Genomic DNA, 25,932 nt, shown 5'->3' on the forward strand with positions numbered 1-25,932 from the left:
AAGAGTGCAACAGTTCATGTAGTTGGAATTTAAGAAAAACAAGCAGTAACCTTGGAATTAACCACATCGGACCTTTGAGCTAATTGGTTCTTCCTTTGTTGTGACTGCACCTTTACTCCGTGAGAATGGAACTCTGTTTAATACTTTCTGAGGCTGACATAGATTAGAAATATAAAGACAAAACATTTCAAGGAAAAATAAGTTTTCTGGTTGGGCAGCCTTTATCAAAAGAGGGCCATAAAAGGTTCACAGGCCTCCAAGGCCAGAAGATAATGTACACAACATTGTCTATGGGAAAGGTTTGCAGAAAAAAATCCCGGTTTCGATAAAGACAAACAGATGTAATGTCTGGGCTGACTCGGCATGACTTTGCATCTTTCATTTCCCTCTATGTACAAGTCAAGGTATAAAAGTTCCTTTTGAAAATAAAGTTATGGGCCTTGCTCACCAAAGCTGGGTCACCCCGTGTCATTCTCTCTCTCTCTCTCCCTCCCTCTCTTCTTCAGGCTGATCCCTTGGACCATAGAGGCTCTCTGCATTCACTTTCCTGCCTGGGCTTCTAAGACCCGATCGAGAAGGTGCTCTGCGTCTTCACTCTGGCGACAGGGTGCCTGTGGCCTCCATGAACAGAGCAAGTCCCTTGTCTGGGGCTTTATTGCCTTTCAGTGTAAAACAAGGAATATCAGCTTCTATTCTTTCCTCTCTCATTCATTCATTCATTTATTCACTGATGCCGTTCATCCTGAGGGTACTCCTGGATCCTGCAGGGGCTGGACCTCAGCAGGAGAGGAACTTCCCTCATGGTCCAGTGGCTAAGACTCTGCGCTCCCAATGCAGGTTGCCTGGGTTCGATCCCTGGTCCGGGAACTACACCCCACATGCTGCGACTAAGACTCGGTGAAGCAAAATAAATTTAAAAGTAAGAATAAACAAATTAATAGTAAAAAAAAAAAAAAAAATGTAGGGAAGCAGGCCTCTACCCACTTCAGACCTTGCCTGGACCCTGCCTGGACTGCATGTGCGTCTGCAAGCACACCACTTGTTACCAGCAAGCCAAGACGTGAGAAAGGAAGTGGGCCTCAGAATCTCTTAAGTTCCTGAGGGCCTGGCCAGCCCCCGGGGTCTAAGAAGGCCTATGAATCACTAGGTAAAACAAAGAGCATTGTAAAAGTTAAAGAAAACACCAGAGCTGCATTTTTGCCCTGCAAACTGATGATGATATCCATTTGTGGCCTGAGAATATAAGCAGGAGCCCCCACAATGGCGACTGGAAGTTTCACCCGTGGGGTGGGCACACCACCCAGGACCCTTTCCCAGTTGGGACTGTAGATTGCTGCTAAGGAGGGACTTCCCAGCGCTGTTAAGTCTGGATGTAGGTTGTCGGCCCACTTTGGTGACCTATATGCTGACTCGATGAACGAGAACCTGAGTGAACTCCAGGAGTTGGTGATGGACAGGGAGGCCTGGCGTGCTGCGATTCATGGGGTTGCAAAGAATCGGACACGACTGAGTGACTGAGCTGAACTGAACTGATGCTGTTACTTCTACTGTTTCTATTTCTTTTCCTTTAATGACACTAAGCGCAGGTGGCTGCGACCGGCGCACTAAGCGCAGGCGGCTGCGACCGGCGCACTAAGCGCAGGCAGCTGCGACCAGCGCACGAAGCGTGGCCGAGAGGAGCTACCCCACGTACAAGGTGAGGGGTAGAAGCTGGGAGGAACCCATGCCCGAAGGGCAGCGGCCAAGAGGAGCCACCCTGCGCCCGATGCCAGGGACGGCGGCCGGGAGGAGCAACCTAACGTCCAAGGAGCAGTGGCTGCACCAGTGCAGGAGGGCCTAGAGGAGCTGTCCCACATTGAAGGTCAGGAAGGGTGGCATTGAGGAGATACCCCTCATCCAAAGTAAGGAGCAGCGGCTGCGCGTTGCTGGAGCAGTCTTGAAGAGATACACCACGCCCAAGGTAAGAGAAACCCAAGTAAGATGGTAGGTGTTGCAAGAGGGCATCAGAGGGCAGACACACTGAAACCATACTCACAGAAAACTAGTCAATTGAATCACGCTAGAACCACAGGCTTCTCTAACTCAATGAAACTAAGCCATGGCTGCCGGGCAACCCAAGACGGGCGGGTCATGGTGGAGAGGTCTGACAGAATGTGGTCCACTGGAGAAGGGAATGGCAAACCACTTCAGTATTCTTGCCTTGAGAACCCCATGAACAGTATGAAAAGGCAAAATGATAGGATACTGAAAGAGGAACTCCCCAGGTCAGTAGGTGCCCAATATGCTACTGGAAATCGGTAGAGAAATAACTCCAGAAAAAATGAAGGGACGGAGCCAAAGCAAAAACAATACCCAGCTGTGGATTTGACTGGCGATAGAAGCAAGGTCCGATGCTGTAAAGAGCAATATTGCATAGGAACCTGGAATGTCAGGGCCATGAATCAAGGCAAATTGGAAGTGGTCAAACAGGAGATGGCAAGACTGAACATCAACATTCTAGGAATCAGCAAACTAAAATGGACTGGAATGGGTGAATTTAACTCAGATGACCATTATATCTACTACTGCAGGCAGGAATCTCTCAGAAGAAATGGAGTCGCCATCATGGTCAACAAAAGAGTCCGAAATGCAGTACTTGGATGCAATCTCAAAAACGACAGAATGATCTCTGTTCATCTCCAAGGCAAACCATTCAATATCACGGTAATCCAAGTCTATTCCCCAACCAGTAACGCTGAAGAAGCTGAAGTTGAACAGTTCTATGAAGACCCACAAGACCTTTTAGAACTAACACCCAAAAAAGATGTCCTTTTCATTATAGGGGACTGGAATGCAAAAGTAGGAAGTCAAGAAACATCTGGAGTAACAGGCAAATTTGGCCTTGGAATGTGGAATGAAGCAGGGCAAAGACTAACAGAGTTTTGCCAAGAAAATGCACTGGTCATAGCAAACACCCTCTTCCAACAGCACAAGAGAAGACTCTACACATGGACATGAACAGATGGTCAACACCGAAACCAGATTGATTATATTCTTTGCAGCCAAAGATGGAGAAGCTCTATACAGTCAACAAAAACAAGACCAGGAGCTGACTGTGGCCCAGATCATGAACTCCTTATTGCCAAATTCAGACTTAAAATGAAGAAAGTAGGGAAAACCACTAGACCATTCAGGTATGACCTCCATCAAATCCCTTATGATTATACAGTGGAAGTGAGAAATAGATTTAAGGGACTAGATCTGATAGATAGAGTGCCTGATGAACTATGGAATGAGGTTCGTGACACTGTACAGGAGACAGGGATCAAGACCATCCCCATGGAAAAGAAATGCAAAAAGCAAAATGGCTGTCTGGGGAGGCCTTACAAATAGCTGTGAAAAGAAGAGAAGCAAAAAGCAAAGGAGAAGAGGAAAGATATAAGCATCTGAATGCAGAGTTCCAAAGAATAGCAAGAAGAGATAAGAAAGCCTTATTCAGCAATCAGTGCAAATAAATAGAGGAAAACAACAGAATGGGAAAGACTAGAGATCTCTTCAAGAAAATTAGAGATACCAAGGGAACATTCCATGCAAAGATGGGCTCAATAAAGGACAGAAATGGTATGGACCTAACAGAAGCAGAAGATACTAAGGAGAGGTGGCAAGAATACACAGAAGAACTGTACAAAAAAGATCTTCATGACCCAGAGAATCACGATGCTGAGATCACTCACCTAGAGCCAGACATCCTGGAAGGTGAAGTCAGGTCAGCCTCAGAAAGCATCACTACGAACAAAGCTAGTGGAGGTGATGGAATTCCAGTTGAGCTATTTCAAATCCTGAAAGATGATGCTGTGGAAGTGCTGCACTCAATATGCCAGCAAATTTGGAAAACTCAGCAGTGGCCACAGGACTGGAAAAGGTCAGTTTTCATTCCAATCCCAAAGAAAGGCAGTGCCAAACAATGCTCAAACTATTGCACAATGGCACTCATCTCATATGCTAGTAAAGTAGTGCTCAAAATTCTCCAAGCCAGGCTTCAGCAATACGTGAACCGTGAACTTCCTGATGGTCAAGCTGGTTTTAGAAAAGGCAGAGGAACCAGAGATCAAATTGCCAACATCCGCTGGATCATGGATCATGGAAAAAGCAATAGAGTTCCAGAAAAACATCTATTTCTGCTTTATTGACTATGCCAAAGCCTTTGACTATGTGGATCACAATAAACTGTGGAAAATTCTGAGAGAGATGGGAATATCAGACCACCACCTGCCTCTTGAGAAATCTGTATGCAGGTCAGGAAGCAACAGTTAGAACTGGACCTGAAACAACAGACTGGTTCCAAAAAGGAAAAGGAGTACTTCAAGGCTGTGTATTGCCACCCTGCTTATTTAACTTCTATGCAGAGTACATCATGAGAAACGCTGGACTGGAAGAAACACAAGCTGGAATCAAGATTGCCAGGAGAAATATCAATAACCTCAGATATGCAGATGACACCAACCTTATGGCAGAAAGTGAAGAGGAGCTAAAAAGCCTCTTGATGAAAGTGAAAGAGGAGAGTGAAAAAGTTGGCTTAAAGCTCAACATTCAGAAAACGAAGATCATGGTGTCTGGTCCCATGACTTCATGGGAAATAGATGAGGAAACAGTGGAAACAGTGTCAGACTTTATTTTTGGGGGCTCCAAAATCACTGCAGATGGTGACTGCAGCCATGAAATTAAAAGACGCTTACTCCTTGGAAAGAAAGTTGTGACCATCCTAGATAGCATATTCAAAAGCAGAGACATTACTCTGCCAACTAAGGTCCGTCTAGTCAAGGCTATGGTTTTTCCTGTGGTCATGTATGGATGTGAGAGTTGGACTGTGAAGAAGACCGAGCGCCGAAGAATTGATGCTTTTGAACTGTGGCGTTGGAGAAGACTCTTGAGAGTCCCTTGGCCTGCAAGGAGACCCAACCAATCCATTCTGAAGGAGATCAGCCCTGGGATTTCTTTGGAAGGAATGATGCTAAAGCTGAAGCTCCAGTACTTTGGCCACCTCATGCGAAGAGTTGACTCATTGGGAAAGACTCTGATGCTGGGAGGGATTGGGGGCAGGAGGAGGAGGGGACGACAGAGGATGAGATGGCTGGATGGCATCACTGACTTGATGGTCTTGAGTCTGAGTGACCTCCGGGAGTTGGTGATGGACAGGGAGGCCTGGCGTGCTGCGATTCATGGGGTTGCAAAGAGTCAGACACGACTGAGCAACTGAACTGAACTGAACATGCTACATTTCTTAGTTTATCTCTTATCTTCCTAAATCCTGTTTGCCCCTAGCATCTTAAGATCATCATCTCCTAAAAAGGCTTCTAGCTAGTCCTAATTAATCCTAAACCCTAAACTCAGCAAACTTCTTTGGCCATAAACATTCCCCTCACAAATAGGTCTCAGATAATAATCTTTCCCATGGCCTCAAGCTGTGGCCCATGTGCTCATCCCGGGACATTCTTTGTAAAGATCCTTGAACAAGTGTCAATGGTTATTTTATAGATTATTTTCTGGGCACAAGTGTAGAAGGCTTTGTGCTTTCTCATGCTTCTGTCAAGCACAATAATCACCTTAACATTCTTTCCAGTCAACTCAACCGAAGAAAGGAAAGAACAAGTCAGAATCACAAGGCCTAACTCCTTCATCCCGGGTCCGTGCCTGTGGAATGAGGAGAGGGGTTTGGGGCCGTGCCTCCATTCTGTCAGTAATGCCTAACGCGGCTCCCGACATCGGGCCAGGTGCTTCCTTGAATGCCGCGCTAAGGAGGAGGGTGTGCTTCTCCTGAGGGTGACGGCAGCGCGGGGTGGGGACAAGGGCTATCTTTTGTTGCTGTATTAAGGGAAGCCTTTTTAAATTGGTTCTTATGTATTCGTTTTTGGCTATGCTGGGTCTTCATTGCTGCAGGGCTTTTCTCCAGCTCTGGCCAGCGGGGGCTGCGCTCTGTTGTGGCGGGCAGGCCGCTCTCATTTCAGTGGTCTCTTCTGCTGTGGAGCACGGGGCCTAGGCACGCGGGCTTCAGTAGTTGCAGTTCCGGCCTCCGGGGTGCAGGCTCGATAGTTGGGGTGCAAGGGCTTAGTTGCCCCGCAGCAGATGGGATCTTGCCGGGTCAGGGATCGAACCCACCTCTCTTGCATTGGCAGGTGGATCCTTTCCCACTGAGCCACCAGGAAGCCTCAAGAAGGGAGGCTTTAAGCGCCTCTTTGTTGTTGTTGTTCAGTCGCTCAGTCGTGTCCGACTCTGCGACCCCATGGATGCAGCACGCCAGGCCTCCCCGTCCTTCACCATCGCCCGGCGTTTGCTCAGATTTATGTCCATTGAGTCGGCGATGCCATCCAACTATCTCATCCTCTGTCATCCTCTTCTCCTCCTGCCTTCAGTCTTTCCCAGCACCAGGGTCTTTTCTAACTCTTTGCATCAGGTGGCCAAAGTATTCGAGCTTCACCTTCAGCATCAATCCTTCCAATAGTTATTCAGGATTGATCTCCTTTAGGATTGATGGTTTTGATCTCCTTACAGTCCAAGGGACTCAAGAGTCTTCTCCAACACCACAGTTCAAAAGCATCAATTCTTCGCCACTCAGCCTTTTTTGTGGTCCAAATTCTCACATCCATACATGACTACTGGGAAAGTCATAGGTTTGAGTCTACAGACATTTGTCAGCAAATAATGTCTCTGCTTTTTAATATGCTGTCTAGGTTTGTCATAGCCTTTCTTCCAAAGACCAAGCGTTTTTTAATTTCACGGCTACAGTCACCATCTGCAGTGATTTTGGAGCCCAAGAAAATAGTCTGTCGCTGTTTCCATTTTCCCCGTCTATTTGCCATGGAGTGATGGAACAGGATGGCATGACCTTCGTATTTTGAATGCTGAATTTTAAGCCAGTTTTTCCACTCTCTTTCACCTTCATCAAGACACTCTTTAGTTCCTCTTCACCTTCTGCCATAAGGGTGGTGTCATCTGCGTAGCTGAGTTTATCGATATTTCTCCCGACAGTCTTGATTCCAGTTGTGCTTCATCCAGCCCAGCATTTCACACGATGGACTCTGCTTAGACATTAAATAAGCAGGGTGACAATATACAGCCTTGACATACTCCTTTCCCAATTTTGAATCAGTCCATTGTTCCATGTCCGGTTAAGAACTTTTTAAAAATAGGCTTTTCTGGAGTTTAAGAAAGCTATTTCTAAGCAGGTAATCCATCAACTCCAAATAATGACATTTTTATCAGGTCCTTCCCAATATTTATACCTCTTATTCATTTTTCTTGCTTTATTGACTTAATTAGATCTTCTAGGCAAATGTTGAATGCTGAGAGCACACATGCTTGTCTTCTTCCTTATTTCAGAAGAATCTTACCCGAAGAGAAGGGCTTTAAGGGAGGATTATATTTTGGCAAGACCCCCGACCCCTCTAAGGAGATGGAATCCAGGGGGTCTAGGAAGGAGTACAGGTAGGACCTGTGACCAGGTGATGGGGGGATGACGGGTGGGAGGTACGAGGGAGACGCAGTCCTCTGCCCCAGGTGGCTACTTTGGAGCTTTGAAGGATGGGGTGATGGCCCAGGCCCTGGGGAGGTGGAAAGATTGGGACTGCGATGGAATACGTGGGAAGAGGTGCTATAGGAGGGCGGGTCTGGGGAAAGTGGGTAGAAGCTAGGGTGGAGATACCCAGTGGTGAGGGGAGCTCAGACGTGACTTGGTCACAGATAGGGTGGCCTCAGGTGGGAGCTTCCAGTAAGCATGGCTTCTGGGTGGTGTTCCCACCCCTGTTACTGGCCCTGCAGTGGGCGCGATACCCTGACCTGGAGATCATGGGCCTCAGGGCGCAGCCCAGGCCTGCGTCTCCTGGCTCCTGAAGCTCAGCTGATGCCAAGGTGCAGGGGCCAGGGCCTCTGAACACTCAGGGCAACAGACAGAGAGAGAGAGCCAGGAAGAGGCCCCATGGCTGGGGAGGCAGGTCCGGGACGGGGCCACGGCAGAGTCAGCAGGGACTCTGCAGCCCAGAAGACACCAGCCTGATACCCAAGAGGGCCCGCACAGGCAGGGGTGATCCTCACACTGAAGGCTCACTGCCCCCGCAGGCTGCCTCTGGGCACTAAGGAGGGGTGGATGGACAGAGGTGCCCAGGCCAGTGAGGTGGCCCCATCTCCAGGGAGCCAGTCCGGGGCCTGATGAGCAGGCAGGCGACACAGCACAGCCCACGGTCTGCTGGGAGGTGGAGACGAGTGCACCCCAGCTTCTGAAATCCAGGTCAGCGCTGGGGAGCAGAGGGAGAGGCTGGGAGGAGGAGCTGCCTGAGCAGAAGCCGGGAGCCGGGCTGGGTGCAGGCCCAGGAGGCCCGGCCACGAGGCTGGAGGAAGTTCAGACCATGATGGGGGCGAGGGCGGCTTCAAATGCCAGGCTGTGGGGAGCCACGAAAGGGTTTAAAGCAGGAGAATGACGTGATTGACTGGTGCCTCCTGAAGGTCAAGAATGACTTGGGAAGCTGCTGAAGCAGGGTTCAGGGAGCAGGGGGCAGAGGGAACACCAGGGGGCCTCGATAGGCTTTGGGACGAGGTGGTCAGGCAGGGTGGCTGGGTTTCAAGCATCTGCCTCTGTTACCTCCCGTGAGACCCAGCCGCCAGCTGCCCCTCTTCCCCCAGAATTTTCCCCTAGGCTTCGTGGAGAACTTCAGGTCTGAAGCCACTCCGGGCATCTGGCAGCCTGCCCATCTTCAGACCCTCTGCCAGAAGAAAGGGTTCCCTGGGCAGCAACGCTGGGCTGCTGCTACTGGGAGACAGGGTTCAGCACCTGCTCCCAGGTTCCTAGCCAGACCTGGGCTGGTCCTGACTCCCCGCCCCTGAGCTGTGTGGCTTAAGGCAAGACCCTGCCCCTCTCTGAGCCTGTTTCCTTATCTATCAAGTGGGGAGAATGTCACCCTGTCACTTTGTTGTCATGGGGATCTAACAGGGCCAGGCATTGGACCGAGCATACAGTAGGTGCTTACTAAATGTGAGCTCTTGCCAACCAAGGTAGGCTGGCTTGTCCTGCCCCCACACTCCCTGGAGACAGAGCCCAGAGCAGGGCAGGCTGGGCCCCCCTCGAATGGCTCCTTCATCACCACTCCTGCCCCTGCTGGGCACTGTGGGGCACTGTGGGAGGTGGGGGGCGGCGGGGTCAGACAGCCGCTGGCACAATGCTCCCTGCTGTGTCGGGGCTGACCTGAGGGCATGGTCCCTGAGTCCTGGCATCTGGGGGAACCATGACCTGTGGCCAGGGCGGGGCTGATAAGGCTCGAAGGAAGCACCTGGGCCGGCCCCTCCCTCGGGACAGCCTCCTTCCAGCTGCTCAGCCGCCTCTGGGAGAGGAAGATAGGCCTCAGCAACCCCCTGCATGTCTGCCCCTAGACGGACATCTTGCTGGCAGGTGCGGGGAAGGGGGGTGGGTTAGGGGCTGGGCCCTGCCCATCCTGGTGTCAATCACCCCAGGCACACTGAGGCCTGCAGAGAGGCCGCTCCGGCCCAATATCACCCAAGGGTCAGGTGCTGGCTCCAACCTGGCCTTTGTCCCCCTGGTGGGGGTGGCCGGGGAAAGGGGGGTGGCTCAGCCTCTGGTTGGTCAGTGACTTCAGCAGGTCCTGCCCACCTTTGGGCCCTAGTTCCCTGGACTGAAGTGAGAACTTGCTGGCTCCCCACCACCTTGAACTTGTCTTTACACAGTGGGGAGGGTGGGAGGTCCCAGCAGGCCAAGAAGTTTCTCTTCTTTTTCCCCAACAGCAGGAGGGGCTGAAAGGGGGTAGGGAGTGAGCAGAACCTGAGGGAGCCTGGGGGTGGTGAGGGCCCAAGCCCAAGCCCCCACGCCCTGGAGACCCCCTCCCAGTCCTCTATGAGGGGCAGCGGGGAGAAGATCGATGGGTGAGAATCGGAGTTAGGAGCCTCCAGCCCCTCGTTAAATATAGAACCAAGGCCCCTCCCACAGCCTTCCCCGTGGGCTGCAAGGCCTCGATAAGCCCCCGGTGGCCTGGGCCGGCCCTTTCAGCCTGACCCCACCCCCGTCCAGTGCTGGGACATCCAGGGAAAGGGGTGGACGTCCTCCTCGGGGGCCGTTGAGCTCCGCTTTGAGCAGAAGCGCCAGTACTGGGAGGAAGCCGTGGGGCAGGAGGGCGCCAGAGAGGCCCAGGGGGGGCCGACGCTGCCCCCCCCCCCCGACTTGGCGCGGCTCCTGGCCGAGCTCGGCGCTTTGGTTCGCCGCGACCTGCAGAAGGTGCAGCGGGAGGTGCACCCCGCTTACGCGGCCGCCGGCTTCCCGGCGTGGGAGGCCTACCTGCGTGCCTTCCACGGCGCGGTGGCCGGGCGCCTCCAGGAGCTCGCGCACGACGCCCGCGGCTGCGAGCAGCTCTACGTGCTGCTGGACTGGGCCGCCAGCGTCTACAGCAGGTGAGGCCCGGGCCGGCGGCCGGGGGGTGGGGCGAGGGCGAGGAGGGGCTGGCACTGCCCGCCCGCGAGGCCTTCCGGAACCTGCTCTGAAGGGCACAGGGCACCTTTCTCCTTTTCCTCCCCGGGAGAGTGCTGGCTGTTAGGCACCCAAGGTCCCAGATCCGGGAGCCCTTTGACATTCTCTCCTCCCCCTCCCAGACACTGGTGCTCTCCCTCTCGGTTCAGAAGCTGGAAAGCGCTATGGGCGGGGTTGCTTCCGAGGCGGCGAGCCCAGGGAGTCCCCCCTGGTCCACGCGGGGCCTTTGAGTGAACTGGCCACGGGCGCCCCCTCCAGGCTGGACACAACCACGGCTCACCGCGCTCTTGAGGGCTGGCTTTCACCCCCACTCTTGCTTTGGATGGACACCTCGGTTCAGGGCTCTGCAGAACGTGATGGGGTGGGTCCCCCGAGCCCCTGAGAGCTCCCCAGCTCCCCAGGCAGGCGGGCAGTTGGAGGGGCGCCAAAGTGCTGGGCTCCTTAATATTCTGCGTGGCTGCAGACAGGCGCCCGCCCCGGTGTGGGCTGGATCCTAGCTGGACCCTGAACTGCAAGGTCCTGGGGGCGTTTAGAGCTCAATTTGGCTGAACCCCGAGCGAGAGGGTGGAGGTCACTCCCGAAGCAAGCTGGTCGAGGTCCATCCGGACTGCCTTCTTTATGCTTTCGGGGCACGCTCCGCCGACTGCTTAGCCAGGAAATCCTGAGGTGGGAAACCGAGTGGATAGGCGCTTGGCACGGAATCCCGGAGGGCGGGCTGGGGTGCCGGGCGTGTGAACGGAAGCCCTGATTCCGGGCCTCACAGCGATGGCATTAGGCTTTGAGCCAAGGCAGAGGGCAGTGGGTGCAGCCGCGGCCGCATCAGAGTCCCGCCCAGACCTTCAGGCCCCGCCCTGCCTTCCAGTCCTGATTTCCTGGGCTCCCAGGACCAGGCTCTGCCCTCGGAGCCGCTGCCCCCGCTCCTGGCACTGGACTTCTGGGCCCGTCTGGAAGACGACTACACCAGCTTCCCAGAGGTGAGACCAGGGCGGGGCCGGGCCGAAGGGGGCGGGGTCCAGGTAGAGGGTGGTCAATGCCAGCGGGGTAGGGAGGCGCAGTGCCCAGGGTCCGAGCCTCTCCGCTCTACGGCCTCGGGCGTGGGCCTGTGTCCCGGCAGGGGTGCCCTTGTCACCAAGGGCGTGCCCTAGGGCTTGGAGGTAGGGGGTCTCCCTCCTGGGAGGGTCTCACCGCGGCCCCTTCCCTGGCCCGCACAGACCAAGATCGAGAGCTGCTTCGATGGCATCCTGCAGCTGGAGCAGAGTCGCTGGGCGGCTGCGGAGGCGCCCGAAGAGCTTCAGGGCCTCTGCACACGCCGCTGTCCTTCGACGTCTGCATGGTGCGCCGGAGGGAAGGCCGTGGGTTTGGGCCTCTGGCGGTGGAGACTCTCTTATAAGACACAGTCACAACAGCCTCTCCCCATCGAACGGGAGCCTGAGGCCCCACGTGGGGCGCGGTCAGAAGTCTCGAGTCTCATGGCCAAGCTGGGAGCGCGAGGCCACAACTCCCAGCGTAGCGGGCAGGACCCCGTCGTTGTGCGGAGCTGGGAGGGCTGACCCTCTGGAAATCGGGGCCCCTGGAAGTCGGAGCCGAGACTGGGAGGCAGAGCGGGGAGTGTGGAGACGTCCCTGCGCCACGATTGGGCGCTGGGGCCATCGGGATCCAGTACTCAGACGTGCTCGCTCGCAGCTCGTGGCGGAGCACGTGAAGGCGGCCGGCGCCATCTCCGCAGAACTGGAGGCCACCACGTTGCGGATCTGCGCGCGGGCGCTGGGGCTTTTCCTGCACAGGTGCGGGCGAATCCTGGGCCGGGATGTGGTGGGCGGGGTGGCCAGGGTGTGGACGCTGGTTGTCCCTGGGGAGGACCCACCCATCCCATTACCTCGGAATCCGAGATTCCAGACAACTGGGAGGGAGAAGCCTGGAGGGCGGGCTCGGGGTTTTAGCAGCCGGGGAGAGTCTCCAAGGCCCCTGCGTACCCCGCCCCCCAGGTTCGAGAAGACTTTTCTGGAATCCGGGGCGGTGAGCGAGCCTCACGTGTGCGCCAGCATCAATGCCAGCGAAGAGCTCAGGTGGGTTTGTTCCGCGGTGCCAGGCGCGACCGGCAGGGGGCGCGCGAGCCCTGGGAACCACGACGCAGACAGCGCCCCTGCGGCCCCTTGGTGGCCTTGCCTGGAGGCCTCCGGAGGGGACTCCGTCTCCGTGCTCGTCCCCGCCCCGTCGCCCCCTCCGTGGGGTCCTCTCTTGGCCCCGCAGAGCTGAGGCCCTGGCAGGGACGCAGGGAGCTTCAGGGCTGAGCAGAGGCCGAGGTTCCAGCCACCCTTGCCCAGCTCATCCCTGCCACCCAGGGCTCCATTCTCTCCTCCCTTCATCCCGCTCAGCCTCCTTACTTTGAAGGACCCTCTCTCTTCTTGGAAGCCTGCCCTTACACTCCCCCCACCCCTTCCCCAACCCCCAGGGCCTTGCTGGTGCCAGGGACTGGGTTCCTCTGCCTCCAAGGGGCAGTGGCCCTCCCCTGTGGGCTGCCAGAGCCTTCGGCCCCAGGCAAAGCCATAGTGTCTCCAACTGAAGAAGCATCAGCTACTGCTGATGGCGTGATGTCCCCACAGACAGACGGGAATGCAGTGTGGGGGCTCAGAAAGGCATCGCCACTGGTCGACAGTCACGCAGGCAGTACTTGTTGGATCTGGGAACCCAAAGTACGACCGTGATAAGGCGCTGGCTCACTAACACTCTTCTGTCCCTAGACTGTGCCAGCCTGGTCCTGGGCACAGGGGACTCTGGTGTAGGCCATCTCTGGTCAAGCCCTGATAGAAATTTAGCCTGCCTTTCTGTGTCCCTGCCTTTCTGAAGAAGGAAATGGCAACCCACTCCAGTACTCTTGCCAGGAAAATCCCATGGATGGAGGAGCCTGGCGAGCTACAGTCCATGGGGTCACAAAGAGTTGGACTCGACTGAGAGACTTCACTTTCTGTGTCCCTGGGCTGCAAACTTGGAGAGCCTAGCCCTGTCTCCTCAATGATGAAATGGGGACATTGTGATATTTGGAGAGGCAGTTATGAGGCTCAAAGGGCTTCCCTGGGAGCTCAGAGGATAAAGAATCCACCTGCAATGTAGAAGACCTGGGTTCAATCCCCAGGTAGGGAAGATCCTCTGGAGACGGGAATGGAAACCCACTCCAGTATTCTGGCCTGGAGAATCCCATGGACAGAGGAGCCTGGCGGGCTACCGCCCATGGGGTCACAGAGTCAGACTCGACTGAGCAACTATCCCGAGCGTCTGATAGGAGGGGCTGTGCTGCACTGTTCTGTCGCCAGGAGGGATGAGGTCTGGCTCAGCCCTGCCACAGGGGCCCTGCCATGCAGTGGGACCTCGACACTCCCCTGGCCCACCCCTCCGTGCTCGGCTCCCGGGCGCACTGCCGCCCCCTCACATGACCGTTCCCAGGGCTTCTCCACTGTGCCGCCCCAGGGGGCTGCCCTTCACACTATAGTCTGAGTGATCGGAGCTGGGGTGGCACCCAGCCTTCACGGCTGTATGCCAGGCCGTGAGCCCTTGCCCGCTTTCCCCAATCCTGGCCCCTCCCCCTCCCCAGGACTCACCTTCTGGCCAAGTTCCCAGAAAGCTTTGGAGAGCTGGAGAAGGCCCTGGGGGCTGCCACCCGAGCCTTTCAGAAGCGGCTGCTCCAGGGCTTTCAGGGCACTGTGCAGGTGAGGGGGCGGGCCCTTCTCTCCCCACTTTCCTTGCCCAGCAGGTGCGCCCTGTGTCCTGGAGCCCGGGGGCCCAAGTCACAGCACTCATTTACCGTAGGGGCGTGTTGGGGTGGTGTTTCGGGGGCAGGCAGGGAACCCAGACAGGTTCCCAGCTGAGCAAGAACAGTTGGGAACAACTGCCTTCTTCCTTCACGCCCTGGGCTTCTCTGGTGGCTCAGCTGGTGAAGAATCCGCCTATAATTGCAGGACACCCAGATTCCATCCCTGGGTGAGGAGGATCCCCTGGAGAAGGGGATGGCAACCCATTCTAGTACACTTGCCTGGAGAATCCCATTGACAGAGGTACAGTCCATGCGATCACAAAGAGTCGGACAGGACTAAGCGACTAACGCTTTCACTCGCCTCTCAGAGACGAACTCTGAGACTCTCTGAGGACCCTCTCCACAGAGCGGGTGCATCTAGGGAATGGTGCCTCATCCAGCCCCTCAAGGCGCCGCCAGGACTCCCGAGGCAAGGGCTGGCTAGAGGCTCAAACTCCAACCATGCCCACGGGGCCTGCCGGCCTGGAGGAGGCAGTCTCAGAGATTTCTCATCAGGGAAAGCTCTAGAGCAAGGACAGGGGCTGTCCCCAAGATACCGTAGAGAAGGGGGTCGGCTCCCCAGACTTTCTTCCTGATGCCAGCTCGCCCTTTGGCCTGAATCGCCCCTGTCCGGAGCCATGAGGGGAGGACCCCCGGACCCCAGGGGAGGGTCTAGTGGGTGCTGGGGGTCAGCCCTCGGCTGACTGCCCACCGCTCTGCCCCCAGCTGCTGTTCAGGGCCCTGTGCACCAAGGCCTGGCTGACCCAGGACCTGCTGCAGCCCCTCATGGACAAGGTGGTGGCCTTCTCGGGCCTCCTCGAGCACATGGCCCCACCCCTGGCCCAGGTATCCGGGGCAGGGGTGGGCGCTGGTGGGGGCGTGCCCAGGGCTTCTCCCGGTGACCCTGACCTCTACCCCCAGGAGACTCTGCAGCAGGTGCACCGCTACGTTGTCCGCCAGTACCTGGCGCAGGCGCTGCGACCCCGTGAGCGGCTCCGGGGTGTGGACCACCAGAGCGGCTCCCAGAAGATGGGCCTCAAGGTGCAGGCCATCAGCAGCACCTTCCAGGGCTTGGTAGGAGCATCGCCCGACTGCCCCGGGGCGCTGGCCTTCTTGGGGGTTCTCCAGCCCATGGACCCTCCAACAGCGCACCCCTCAGTCTGATTTCAGCTCCCCCCTGTTAGAGACCCCCCGGTGGGTGGGCTTTGGCAAAGGATTCAAGGCACTCTCCGCATGCTGGGGCCGGGCCAGGTGGGGAGGACACGTTGCATATATTTGCATTGATTTGCATGTACTTTGTGGGGGGTGTAGGGGAGGGATGAGGGTCGCAGCCCTGTCTGAGGGGCGGGGACTGTGTGGGACCTCTCCTCCACCCCACCCCCAGCAGAGCGAGCTCAGGCATGTCCTGCCCACACAGACACCCCTCATCTGGGCCGCTGGTCCCCGACTCCCCGTCTGATGCCAGGCAGGCCTTCCCCGTGGGGCCTGGGCTCACCGGCCTGAGCAGACACGGAAAGCCTCCTCTGCGCCGTGGGGTGGGGAGGGAAGAGGAACCCTGAGCCCGGGCCGCGTCCCCTTCCGCGGGGCGGGAGGCAGTCCCGGTGGGGCCGCGGTGGTGGCTGCAGGAGGGCTAAACCGGGCACTCACCGAGGGGCTGCAGGCGGGGGCGGGGGTGGCCCACCGCGCCGCGTCTCCGTCTCCGCAGGGCTCCCAGGCCACGTGGCTGGGCCAAGCTATCCCATGCGTGGCTGACATACTGGGCGAGACTCACAAAGACGACATCAGGCGGCACCTGGAGACGCTCATCAGAAGCTACCCCGACATCAGGTTCCTACCCCGGAGCTGGTTCTGGGACGGGAGACGGGGAGGGGCCTCGGGGCGGGGCTCGGACTAGCACCGGCCTCCGTGCACAGGTGCCAGCAGCGCAACCTGCAGGCCCCGGACCCTCAGGCTGTGGGGGCCTTGGTGGGATCGTCGCTGCCCTTCCCCGCTGTTCTAATCTCACCGTCCTCATTCAGTCTTGTGGTCCCTGGAGTCTGAAGGGAGCCAGAACCCTTCCTCCAGCGAGTCTTAGGGGGAGGCACAGGCCCCCAGCTCTGGGAGAAAGCCCTTTCTGGAAGCCCAGAGACCTGCCAGCAGGAAGAAGGCTTTGATCCTAGGGTGTGTGTTGGGGGGTTGTGAGTCACGTGGAAATCCCAGCTGAATCTCTCCATGGCCTTGGAGATTCCAGGATGGGGAGGCTACAGAAAGCCCAGGCCTAGCCCCTTCCTGGTCCCCTGCCCCGCCCCGCCCCATCTGAGAATCCTCTGATCCCAGCCCGCTGCATCTGTTTGGCCTTGATTCAGAGTAACTGAGCACAGGAGGAAGGTTCCCCTTTTGGCCCCTCGGGGTTTTCCTGCGCAGGCTGGCCGGCCCTCCCTGGCTGCGGGAGACAGTGCTTCCAGCTGTTTGGGGTGCTTGGGGCGGGAGGGGCAGCACACTGGGCCAAGCTTCCCACCCCACGTGCCTCTCTGCTTGCCGCTGGGCCGGGGCTCCCCAGCACGGTTCTCAGGGGAAGAGGCTCTGACTCCCCTGCCTGCCCCGCTCCTGGCATTGCGGCATGGCGGCCCCCTGCTGCCTCCCTAGGTCCACTAGGTTTCCGGAACCTCTGCCTGGGGCTCAGAGGCCGTTCCCATCAGGCTTGCCTCTTCCCGTCTCCGCCGGGCTTTGCACCCTTCAAGACCCAGGCACCCCCCCAGGAATGCTGGGTGCCCTAGCGCTTCCAGTCCGAGCCACGGGGTCCCCCTCGCCCTGGGGTCCGGGGTGTCACTGGAGCTGTCGAGTCTGCAGCGGGGGCCCGCGTGTCTCTGCAGGCAGGACCACGTGCTGGCCATCCTGGCACTGCGCCGACTGGGCCGCCGTCGGAACCAGCACTTCCTGCGCCACGCCCAGGCCGTGCTGAGGGCTGCAGCCAAGGCGGGCGGCTCCGGGGCCGCCGGGGGCCGCGTGCTCCTCGAGGAGATCAAGTTGGGCACCTGCGTGGACGTGCTAGTCACCTGCATCTAGCGCTGCTGGCCTGAGAGGGGGCGGCCCCGGGGGATAGAGGGGCAGCCACCTGCCCCTAGGGACCGAGCCTCAAGCCGGGGACCCGGGAGGCAGCCCCAGTGCAGCCCCAGGCCTGAAGCCCCCCGTGGGGGACCGTCCATCCTCCTCCTCCTGATGGCCAGGGGAGGTCATGCCAGGCATGCCAGCAAGCCTGAGAGGCATTCCAGGCATTTGGAGGAGGGTTTGGTGCAGAAGTTCCCTTTGGTACTGCCCACCCGGGAAGGCCTCCGTGCCTAACTGACCGGCACCACCCCAATGTGAAAATGAAGAACAGAGTATTTATTTTAATATAAACATGAAATAAAATGCTATCTGTCTAAGGAGACGCGGGGCCAAGTTGACTGCAGACAGAAGGTCTGTCTCCCCACGCACCCAGGGGCTGGCCAGAGGTTCTGTGCTGACTGCCTTTTCCTGCCCCCTGTACCAACAGGGAGACTGAGGCAAGTCTGAATTGGGAAAGCCCACCACTGTGGTTACAGAGCAAAACAAACTTTGACCCTGGTTTCCCGAGGCCCCTGGCCTCACGTGCTAAGTGAGCATTGCCCTGCAAGGGTGGGCACTGCTCTGTCCTGTTCTAAGCAAGCCTGCACCCTGGCAGATAAGGAAAGGCCAAAGCTTGTTCTACAGCTTGAGGTATTTGGGTTAGATGTGCGAGGGACTTCCCAGCAGTGAAAGTTGTGTGCTGCTGCAGGGCAAGTGTCAGCCTGGAGTGAGTGTGTGGAGGGGTGGACCCTGCCGGTCCTGGCTCTGAACATGAGGCTGCAAGGAGCATACTCAGGCCTGACCCCTGCAAACCTCCCTCTTCATCTTTCTCTCTCGAACCCGTGGCACTGAAATTTGGCTCCAGCCTGCAAGCAAGGCTGCAAGGAAACCCCGTTTGCATTGGCAACCTGAGGCTCTCCAAGAAAGCAGGGTGCTGAGATGGGAGATTGACAGGGAGGTGCTGATGGAGGCCGCACCAGCTGCCTCTCCCCCACCCTCCTTCCTGCTGGTTTCCTGGGGGGTCAGGAGCAAGTGCCAGGCACAGCCTGGCCAGAGGCGGGGCTGGAAGGAGGAAGAGGAGAGGTTGGGATTCCAGGCCCCGCAAACAGGGGTGGGGTGGGGGCGAGGCGTGTGAGTGCTGACGCTGGCAGGTAGCCCTAGTCTCATTGGGGAAACTGAGGCCAGCACAGGATGGGGGTCTGCGCCTCTTCACACCAGGCCCCAGCACGGGTGGCCTGAGGTCCTACAGCCGGCTGGGGGGCGGGCAGGTGTCCAAGGGGCACCTCTTTCCCTCGGGAGCAGCAAGGGACTGACAGGCCAGCCTGACCCCACGAGTCAGCACGGTGGCCGGCAGAGGTCGCGTAGGGGCCGTGCTACAGGAAGCCTTGCCCTGGCTTGGTCCTGGCCAGCTTCCCACGGGGAGCCCCTGCCACCCCCGACAGCTTTGCGTCCCCGGCCCCTCAAGGAGACCCCTCCTGCAGCCCCGGCCCCGGCCCTGACCGACGGGCCTGGCGCTGCCTGAGCCCCTGGGCTGCAGGCAGAGGGTCCCGGGCTGGTTTCTGAGCCAGGCGTAGTTCTGCCACTTGCTCTCCAGTCAGAGGCTGTAGGCAGGTTTCGTCAGCTCTCTGCACCTGTTTTTTCCAGCTGCGAAATGGGGGTGCTGCCTGTGCCTCCCAGGCCAGGAGGAGTGAAGCAAGGGCCTGCCATAAAGCCAGGTTTGGGGCCACGTGAGCCCATGTTCCCATGGGCCTGGCACGAAGAAGCAGAAAAGACCCTGGGTGCAGGGCTAGGGGGGTCTGTCAGTGAATCCTGAGGTGGGCGGGGCCGTGAGTGGGGAACACCCCCAGGGGAGGCGGGGCCAGCAGGGGCTAAGCAGCCTGTGAGCGGCAGCGGGAAGGCTGTAGGCGGAGACCCAGGCCCAGAGCCAGAAAGGCAGGGTTTTCCTGGCAGGACCCTCCATGCCCAGGTGGCTCTGTGTGCCCCGGCTGTGTTCCTGTGAGCCCAGCAGAGCGTGAGGGGCTGGGGTCGGCTTCCCAAGGCTGAGCTGGGGTGAATAGGAGACTAGACGGCAGCTCCTATGAGGGGTGCAGCTAGGGAGGCCGGGGACTGCAGGCAGGACTGAGGCCAGGGCACCCCGACTGGCTCGGGTCCAGGGCCCTGCCATTGGCCATCCTGTCCCGGGCTGGGGGTCTGTGCTCAGGACCCTGCCCACCACCACGTCCCAGGAGGCCTCACGAAGAGCCAGGTGTTTCCCTGGCCATTCTATTGTCCAGGTCGAGCACTGGGAGGGAGAGGGCTGGCTCTCCGAGCTGCTTCCGGACTTGAGGACCAGGTTGTCTGGCTGATAAGGAAGTGTGTGTGCATGTGTGTGTGTGTGTTCATGTATGTGTGTGTTCCTGGAATATGCCAGCCCCTGTCAGTGCCCAGGGATGGGGGCGGGGCTTGCCCAGTGTCTGTTCCTCGGTGCAGCAGGACATCCTGCGTGCCCCCAGAGCGCGGGTCCCAGGCCCCAGCTAGCCTGGCCACCCCCTTCCCCCTGCGCGGCCCCCTGCTCTTCCCCCTTGGGCTCAGCTTGGCTTTACCATTGCCCACATTTCCTGGGGCTCCTGTGTGGAAGGAGGGTCGTCTCTGGCCCTGAGCCTGTGGCTCCTTGTTGAGGCTGGGGGTGAAAGGGTGCAGGGGCCAGCTTGCCCAAGGCAGGACGCTCAGCTTCAAGGACAGGAAACCCAATCTGCTGACCCAAGACAGCCTGGGCGACAGGAGGGACCTGGTGTCCCCCTCACTCCACCTGGGCGTGTTCCCTCTGTGGCCCTCCGCCCAGCCTGGGGCCAACCCTGCTCAAGGGTGTTCTGGTCTCAGCTGCTGTCTCCTGCAACAGGTGAGCCAGCCTGGTCCTCTCTGAGGCTGGGTCCCCTCCTCTGTGACACAGGAGATGCTGGGAGGCTGTCCCCAGCAGGAGCGGAGCTCAGGGGGAGGTGGGATCAGCCAGAGACCCTGCAAGTGGGGCGCCGGGAGGGGCAGCCAGCCTGCCACCTCCGTGCCCACGCATCCTCTCCCTCCTCCTCCCTAGCTGCTGACCCTGGCCCCTTCCTTCCTGGACTTCAAGGGGCCCCTGGACACGTGGGCGGCCCCCTCGGCGGCCAGGATGCAGTCCTCACAGAGCCCCCATAGCTGCCCCAGGGGAGAGGGGGCTGCAGGGTCCCCAGGGCCACGCTGTCCCATCTCTCACCTCCTCCTTTACTACCTCAGAGTCCTTTAGGGACCTCCAGCGGGTCAGCAGGTCCCCCTCCCACCGAGGTCAATGGCTGCCCACCGTCCATTGGCCCGGGGGGAGGAGCTGGGACTGGGCCGCCTTGGGCTAGATGGTGCTTCCCCAGCCGTCTCCCAGTGTGGAGCGCTGGGTGGCCGGCCTGTGGCCTGGTACTGGGCAGGGCGATCAAAATTAATATAGATTAGTTGATTGCAGATCAACTGTAAATCAACTGTATTTAAATTTTTTTAAAAAAGGATTAGGCTGTGGATTCAGACACCTCTGGGCTGGGAGCCCAGCTCTGCACCTTGCTAGCTGTGTGACGTTGGGCAGCTTACTCCACCTCTCTGGGCCCCAGCTCCTGGTATAACGTGGGGAGCATTACGGGAGAAAGTGCAAATGTGCAGGACGAGGCCCAGCCTGCCTGTCTGCACTCCCTCAGGATGGCAGTTATTGCTATTTAGATGCACCCGCTCCTTGAAGCCGTCTGGCAGCCCCCTAAGTGAGTGTCTGCTCTGTTTCTAGAAAGGATTGAGGCCAAAGGGGTGCTTGAAGCAATGTGTCTAAAGCCCCAGATGGGGGACTTCCCGGCGGTCCAGTGGTTAGGACTCTGCGCTTTCACCACCAAGGGCTTGGGTTCCATCCCTCCTCAGGGGAACTGAGCCCCCACAAACTGCTCAGTTCAGCCAAAATCAGGAACCATAGATGGAGGTGGTGGGATGCCCCAGGGCCCAAATGGTCTCCGTGCCTGAGCCCCCACCATCGTGCCCTCCTTCTCCAAAGAGGAAAGGGCAGAGCTCCCTGATGAGAGGTGTTCCAGCACCCAGACTGGAGGAAGGGGAAGGCCCGGTGGTGGTTTGGGGCAGGTTCCCTCCGCCCTCGGCCTTGGCTGGCCCTGCGCAGCACTGGGATTCCCAGAGCTCCTGCCACATGACCCGCTCTGTCCCTGGTGGCACTATTTGTGGAGCAAGGCTGTTTTCCCGGAAACTGTGCCGTTGAGGAGAAGAGCCCGGGCAGCCCCGGGTCTGAAGTAGGTCAATTTGCATCACCGCCAAAAACTGCTGTGGAAAGCCAGGGCCTTTTAGGAAAGAGCCCAGGCCACTGGGGCCAGTAGATTCCCTGGTGCCCTGGAGGCGGTGCCGTCCTTAGCAGGCCACTGGGATTGGGGTCCTTATGCCCAGCGGGCCCTGCTTTGTCCCATGTGGCCCCACCCACCTCTAGCACCTCCAGCTCTTTCTCCTCAGGCCTCATTTTCCCCATCAGGCAAACACAGAAAGGAGTGCAGGGCCTGGCTTCCTCCCTGGAGGAAGGGTGGGCTGTTAACAAGCAGACAGCTTCGTGGGGGCCTGGGAGGACACTGCCTGTCTGCGTGCACCTGCCCCGATGGGGGCTCTCCTGGGACGGGCGGTCCTGGGAGGGTGGCTCCTGGTCAGCTGACCTGACCATCCCGTGGTCCTCGGGTGGTCAGGAGACTCGGGCCGAGGTCAGGTGCAGCTGCCAATGACCCTGAGCAAGTGACTTCCCCTTTGGGGGAGGCTGGGTGGCAGCAGAGATCCCAGCCTCAAGGCCTCCGCTTTTTGCGTCCACTTGTTGCCTCCAAGGCTCGGTTTCCTCACCTGTCAACAGAGGATCCCATGGCTCTGCCCAGTGCACTTCGGGAGCGAGCGGGGACAGCCCCGAGAAACTAGAGGCCCCAGCAAGGGTCCCGGAGGGAAGCAGCGCGCGCGAGCGGAGCTGGGGCCTGGGAAGCGCAAAGTCATCGCCGGAAGGGAAGTGGGCGGGGCCGTGGAGGAGCCCCGCCCCCGGCCCTGCCCTCCCGCCCGGTGGTCCAGGGGCGGCCAGACCCAGCGACCCACAGCCCCGGTGTGTTCCAGTCCCATCCCGCACGCACCGGGCTTTCTTGCACCTGTGGCAGGATGCGCGCCCTTCTGCCGTCCCCTCCCCCTCGCCCTAGGAGCTCCGGGAGGGGGAATCGAGGGAGGACGATCAGCACACACCACCTGGCCCGTGTCAGCCCCTCCTGCTGCCGCGCAGGCTGAGGGCGGAGACTCAATAAACCGACCGCACGAGGTCATGAAACAGATTGGGAAATACTTCTTTTTTTCAAAGATGATAAAGGAGTAGAGGGCAGTTAAAAAAAAAAAAAACACCTTCCATTTCTGCATCTGAGCTTCCTTGCCCGGCAGACAGTCCTTCCTTGCATCTGACTTAAATGCATCAAGCTCTATTTCAGTTGATCTGTGTGTGTGCGCGTACTCAGCCCTATCTGACTCTTTGTAACCCAATGGACTGGAGCCTGCCAGGCTTCTCTGTCCACGGGATTCTCCAGGCAAGAATCCTGGAGTGGGTTGTTATTTCCTCCTCCAGAGGATTATCCTGACTCAGGGAGCGAATCCATGTCTCCTGAGTCTCCTGCATTAGCAGGTGGGTTCTTTACCCATGAGCCACCTGGGAAGCTCTGATCGACTTCAGGGGGATAAGCAGCAGCACACTCATTGGAAAAGACCCTGATGCTGGGAAAGATGGAGGGCAGAAAAGGGTGACAGGATGAGATGGTTGGATGGCATTATTGACTCAATGGACATGAGTTGGAGCAAATTCCAGGATAGTGAAGGACTGGGAAGCCTGGTGTGCTGCAGGGTTGCCGTGGGGTTGCAAACCGTGGAAGATGCATGAACGACCGAATCACAACAATATGTTTAGTGCGGGCTCGCAGCTCCACCAATGAACGTCACGTGACTGGACTTATCTGTGCCTTGATTTCTTCGTCTGTGGAAAGGAGATAATTAAGGAGCACCCATTTCATCAGATTGTCTGATGCAACCAGTTAATGCATACAAAGCACTTAGGAAAGAGCCTGATGCCTGTGGAGGGGGACACAAGTCAGCTGTCTAATCAAAAGAACCCAAAGCAGGGTCTGGCAGGGCTGGTTGAGTTCCCAGGCTCACAGCAGCATTATTCACAACAGCCAAGAGGTGGCAGCAGCCCAGGTGTCTGGGGACAGATGAAAAGATAAACAGTGAAACGCTATTCAAGCTTTAAAAGGAAGGACATTCTGACACATGCCGCAACACGATGACCCTTGAGGATCTTATGCGAAGTTATGTAAGCCAGTCACAAAAGGACAAACACTGTCCGTTGGATTCCACTTGTATGAGCTACTTTGAGTGGTCAAGTTTAGAGAGATGGGAAGTAGACTGACGGATGCCAGGCTGGAGGGAGGCTGAGAAAGGGGAGGTCGTGTTTAATGAGTATGGCGTTTCAGTGTTGCAAAGTGAAAAAAGTCCTGGAGCTGGATGGTGGTGACGGCTGCGTAACAGCGTGTGACTTACTGCCACTGCACTGTGGACTTACAATGGTCCAAACGGGGCATTAGGTTACGTGGATTCTACAACAGTAAGAAAAGTCACCTGTCATTTCCAAGCAGACGGAAGGCATGGGGTGTCCGGGGCCTCCCAAGTCCTGGGTTGCATGCAAAGAGCAGACCATAGCTCTGGGCCAGGTGTGGGGGCACTTGACGTCTGGGCTGGACTTGGGGGGGTCTGCTGGAGTCCACCCCTGCCTGCTGGCCTCCTGCCAGGTGGAACCGGCCTGCAGCCTGAGCCCCAGCCCCCTGGGGAGGAGGGTAATGGGACAGCAGCTGACCAGGGACACTCCCAGCTCGCATCTGATGCTCATTTCCTGCTGAGGGTGGAATTCTTGGCTGGCCTTTGGCTCCTTCTGGAAGTGTCTGGTCTCCTGAGGACTGTTTCCTCATCTGTCAAGAGGGAGTAAGAATAGCTCCTGCCCCCTGGGCCCCACTGACGGTCACACCCCTTGGCTCTCCACGCAGCCCTATTGTTAGAGGGTTGCCCTTGAGCTGGGGGCTTCACGGACATGACCCTTGACCCTCATGCCAGAACTCAGGGAAAGGGGAAGTGACTGCCACAGGAGGGCGAGGCAGCGTCTCCCATGCCCCGGTTGCAGCCTGGAGCTCGGGTGGGGCCCCAGGGAGGGAGGGAGGGCATCATGGCAGCTGGGTAAGGGGGTGCCTAGCCTGCCCAGGCGTGTTCTTCCTGGCCCTGCCCGTCAGAGTCTGGAGCTCTGAGTGGGTGGTGGGTCTGTGAGCCTGACGCCGTCCCCTCCTCCATGACCCAGAGCACTCTGGATTCTCCAGCGATTTCCCAATCTGGGGTTAGAAAAGGAGGCTGGCAGGGAGGACTGGGGATTGCCCAATGAGGCCACAGCAGACAGCCACGGAGGCAGTGAGCCAGGACCCCTTGGGTCGTGGCCTCATTACCCTCTCCGGCTGGATGGACTTGCTGTGGTTGGGGGCAGTCCTTCAGTCTTCCACTCGACGCACTGGGAGCAGCTGGAATGACCCCCTGTGACTGTTGTTTCAGATCTAAAAAATGTCACCCCTGAGGCCACAGGCGAGAAGGGGCTAGAGTCTGGCTTACTCCAGCCTCCTGAAGCCCCCTCTTCCCACAACAACCCCCCAACCCCCTCCTACACTGTCCAGAGACAGGATCGATGCCCAAGCCCCAAACTGGCCCCTGGCCGCCTTTCCCAAGGAGGAAGAGGAAGTTCTCAGTTCCAAGGGGCACCCCCATCTCCCCCCTGCCTTGCCCACTTGGCCGTGCCTCCCGGGCTGCAGAGCTTTGTGCCCAGTTTCCCGGGGGACCAGGGAACCAGAGGGGAGGGGGAGGGGGCCACACAAAAGGGAGGGAGGAGCAGAAGCTCTGTTCAGGAGCAAAAAGGAAGCCAGTGCCCAGACGGGAAATTCCTGAGCTGCAAGGTCCTTTTCAGAGGGCAGGAATTTCTAGGATGTGAAACAAGGAAGAGGTCCTCTTCCCCAGCTCCCCTCCGGCCCCTTGACTGACCCAGAGAAACAGGCCTCAGATGGGAAACTGAGGCCCAGAAAGCAATGTGACCTGCTGAAGGCCACACCAAGTGAGGACAAAGCCAGGCTGAGTGAGACTCAAGCCTGAGCTGTTGGGACCCCCAGCTGGTGCCTTTAGGAGCATGGGCTGACCCAGCTTGGGTCCCAGAAAGGGAAAGCGCTTCAGTGGGAGTCCTGCAGGCCTGGCTGTGGGTTCGGACCCCCATTTACTGCCTGTGTGACCTCGGGCAAGTCACTCACTTTTGTGAGCCATTTCCCCTTTTTAAGGAAGCCTGGGCAATGAGAGTGTATGCCAGGCACCAGCGCGGGTGTTCTGTCAAAGGCTGACCAGCACCCGGTCCCTTAGGGAGCCTCCTCCCCAAGGATGTGTGTGGCCACAGTGACCCTCAGGGTGTGAACACCCTTTCTGGAAGGGGTGATCCTCCGAGCGGTCAGCCTCAGAGTTA

General features: G+C 58.1%; 1 protein-coding gene across 1 annotated transcript; it reads left to right on the plus strand.

Moving 5' to 3' along the window:
- Nucleotides 1–1,413: 1,413 nt before the first annotated feature.
- Nucleotides 1,414–17,630, plus strand: LOC138095037 (exocyst complex component 3-like protein 4). Its single transcript, XM_068990998.1, is given in 14 exon segments — nt 1,414–1,446; nt 1,643–1,696; nt 1,862–1,960; nt 10,028–10,425; nt 11,364–11,475; nt 11,713–11,800; nt 11,803–11,834; nt 12,185–12,285; nt 12,487–12,567; nt 14,091–14,205; nt 15,015–15,134; nt 15,210–15,362; nt 15,994–16,115; nt 17,141–17,630. Coding segments are annotated over 14 exon segments (1,701 nt in total). The 3' UTR covers nt 17,334–17,630.
- Nucleotides 17,631–25,932: the final 8,302 nt, after the last annotated feature.

The sequence above is a fragment of the Capricornis sumatraensis genome, chromosome 19, assembly GCF_032405125.1.
Source record: "Capricornis sumatraensis isolate serow.1 chromosome 19, serow.2, whole genome shotgun sequence".
NCBI lineage: Eukaryota > Metazoa > Chordata > Mammalia > Artiodactyla > Bovidae > Capricornis > Capricornis sumatraensis.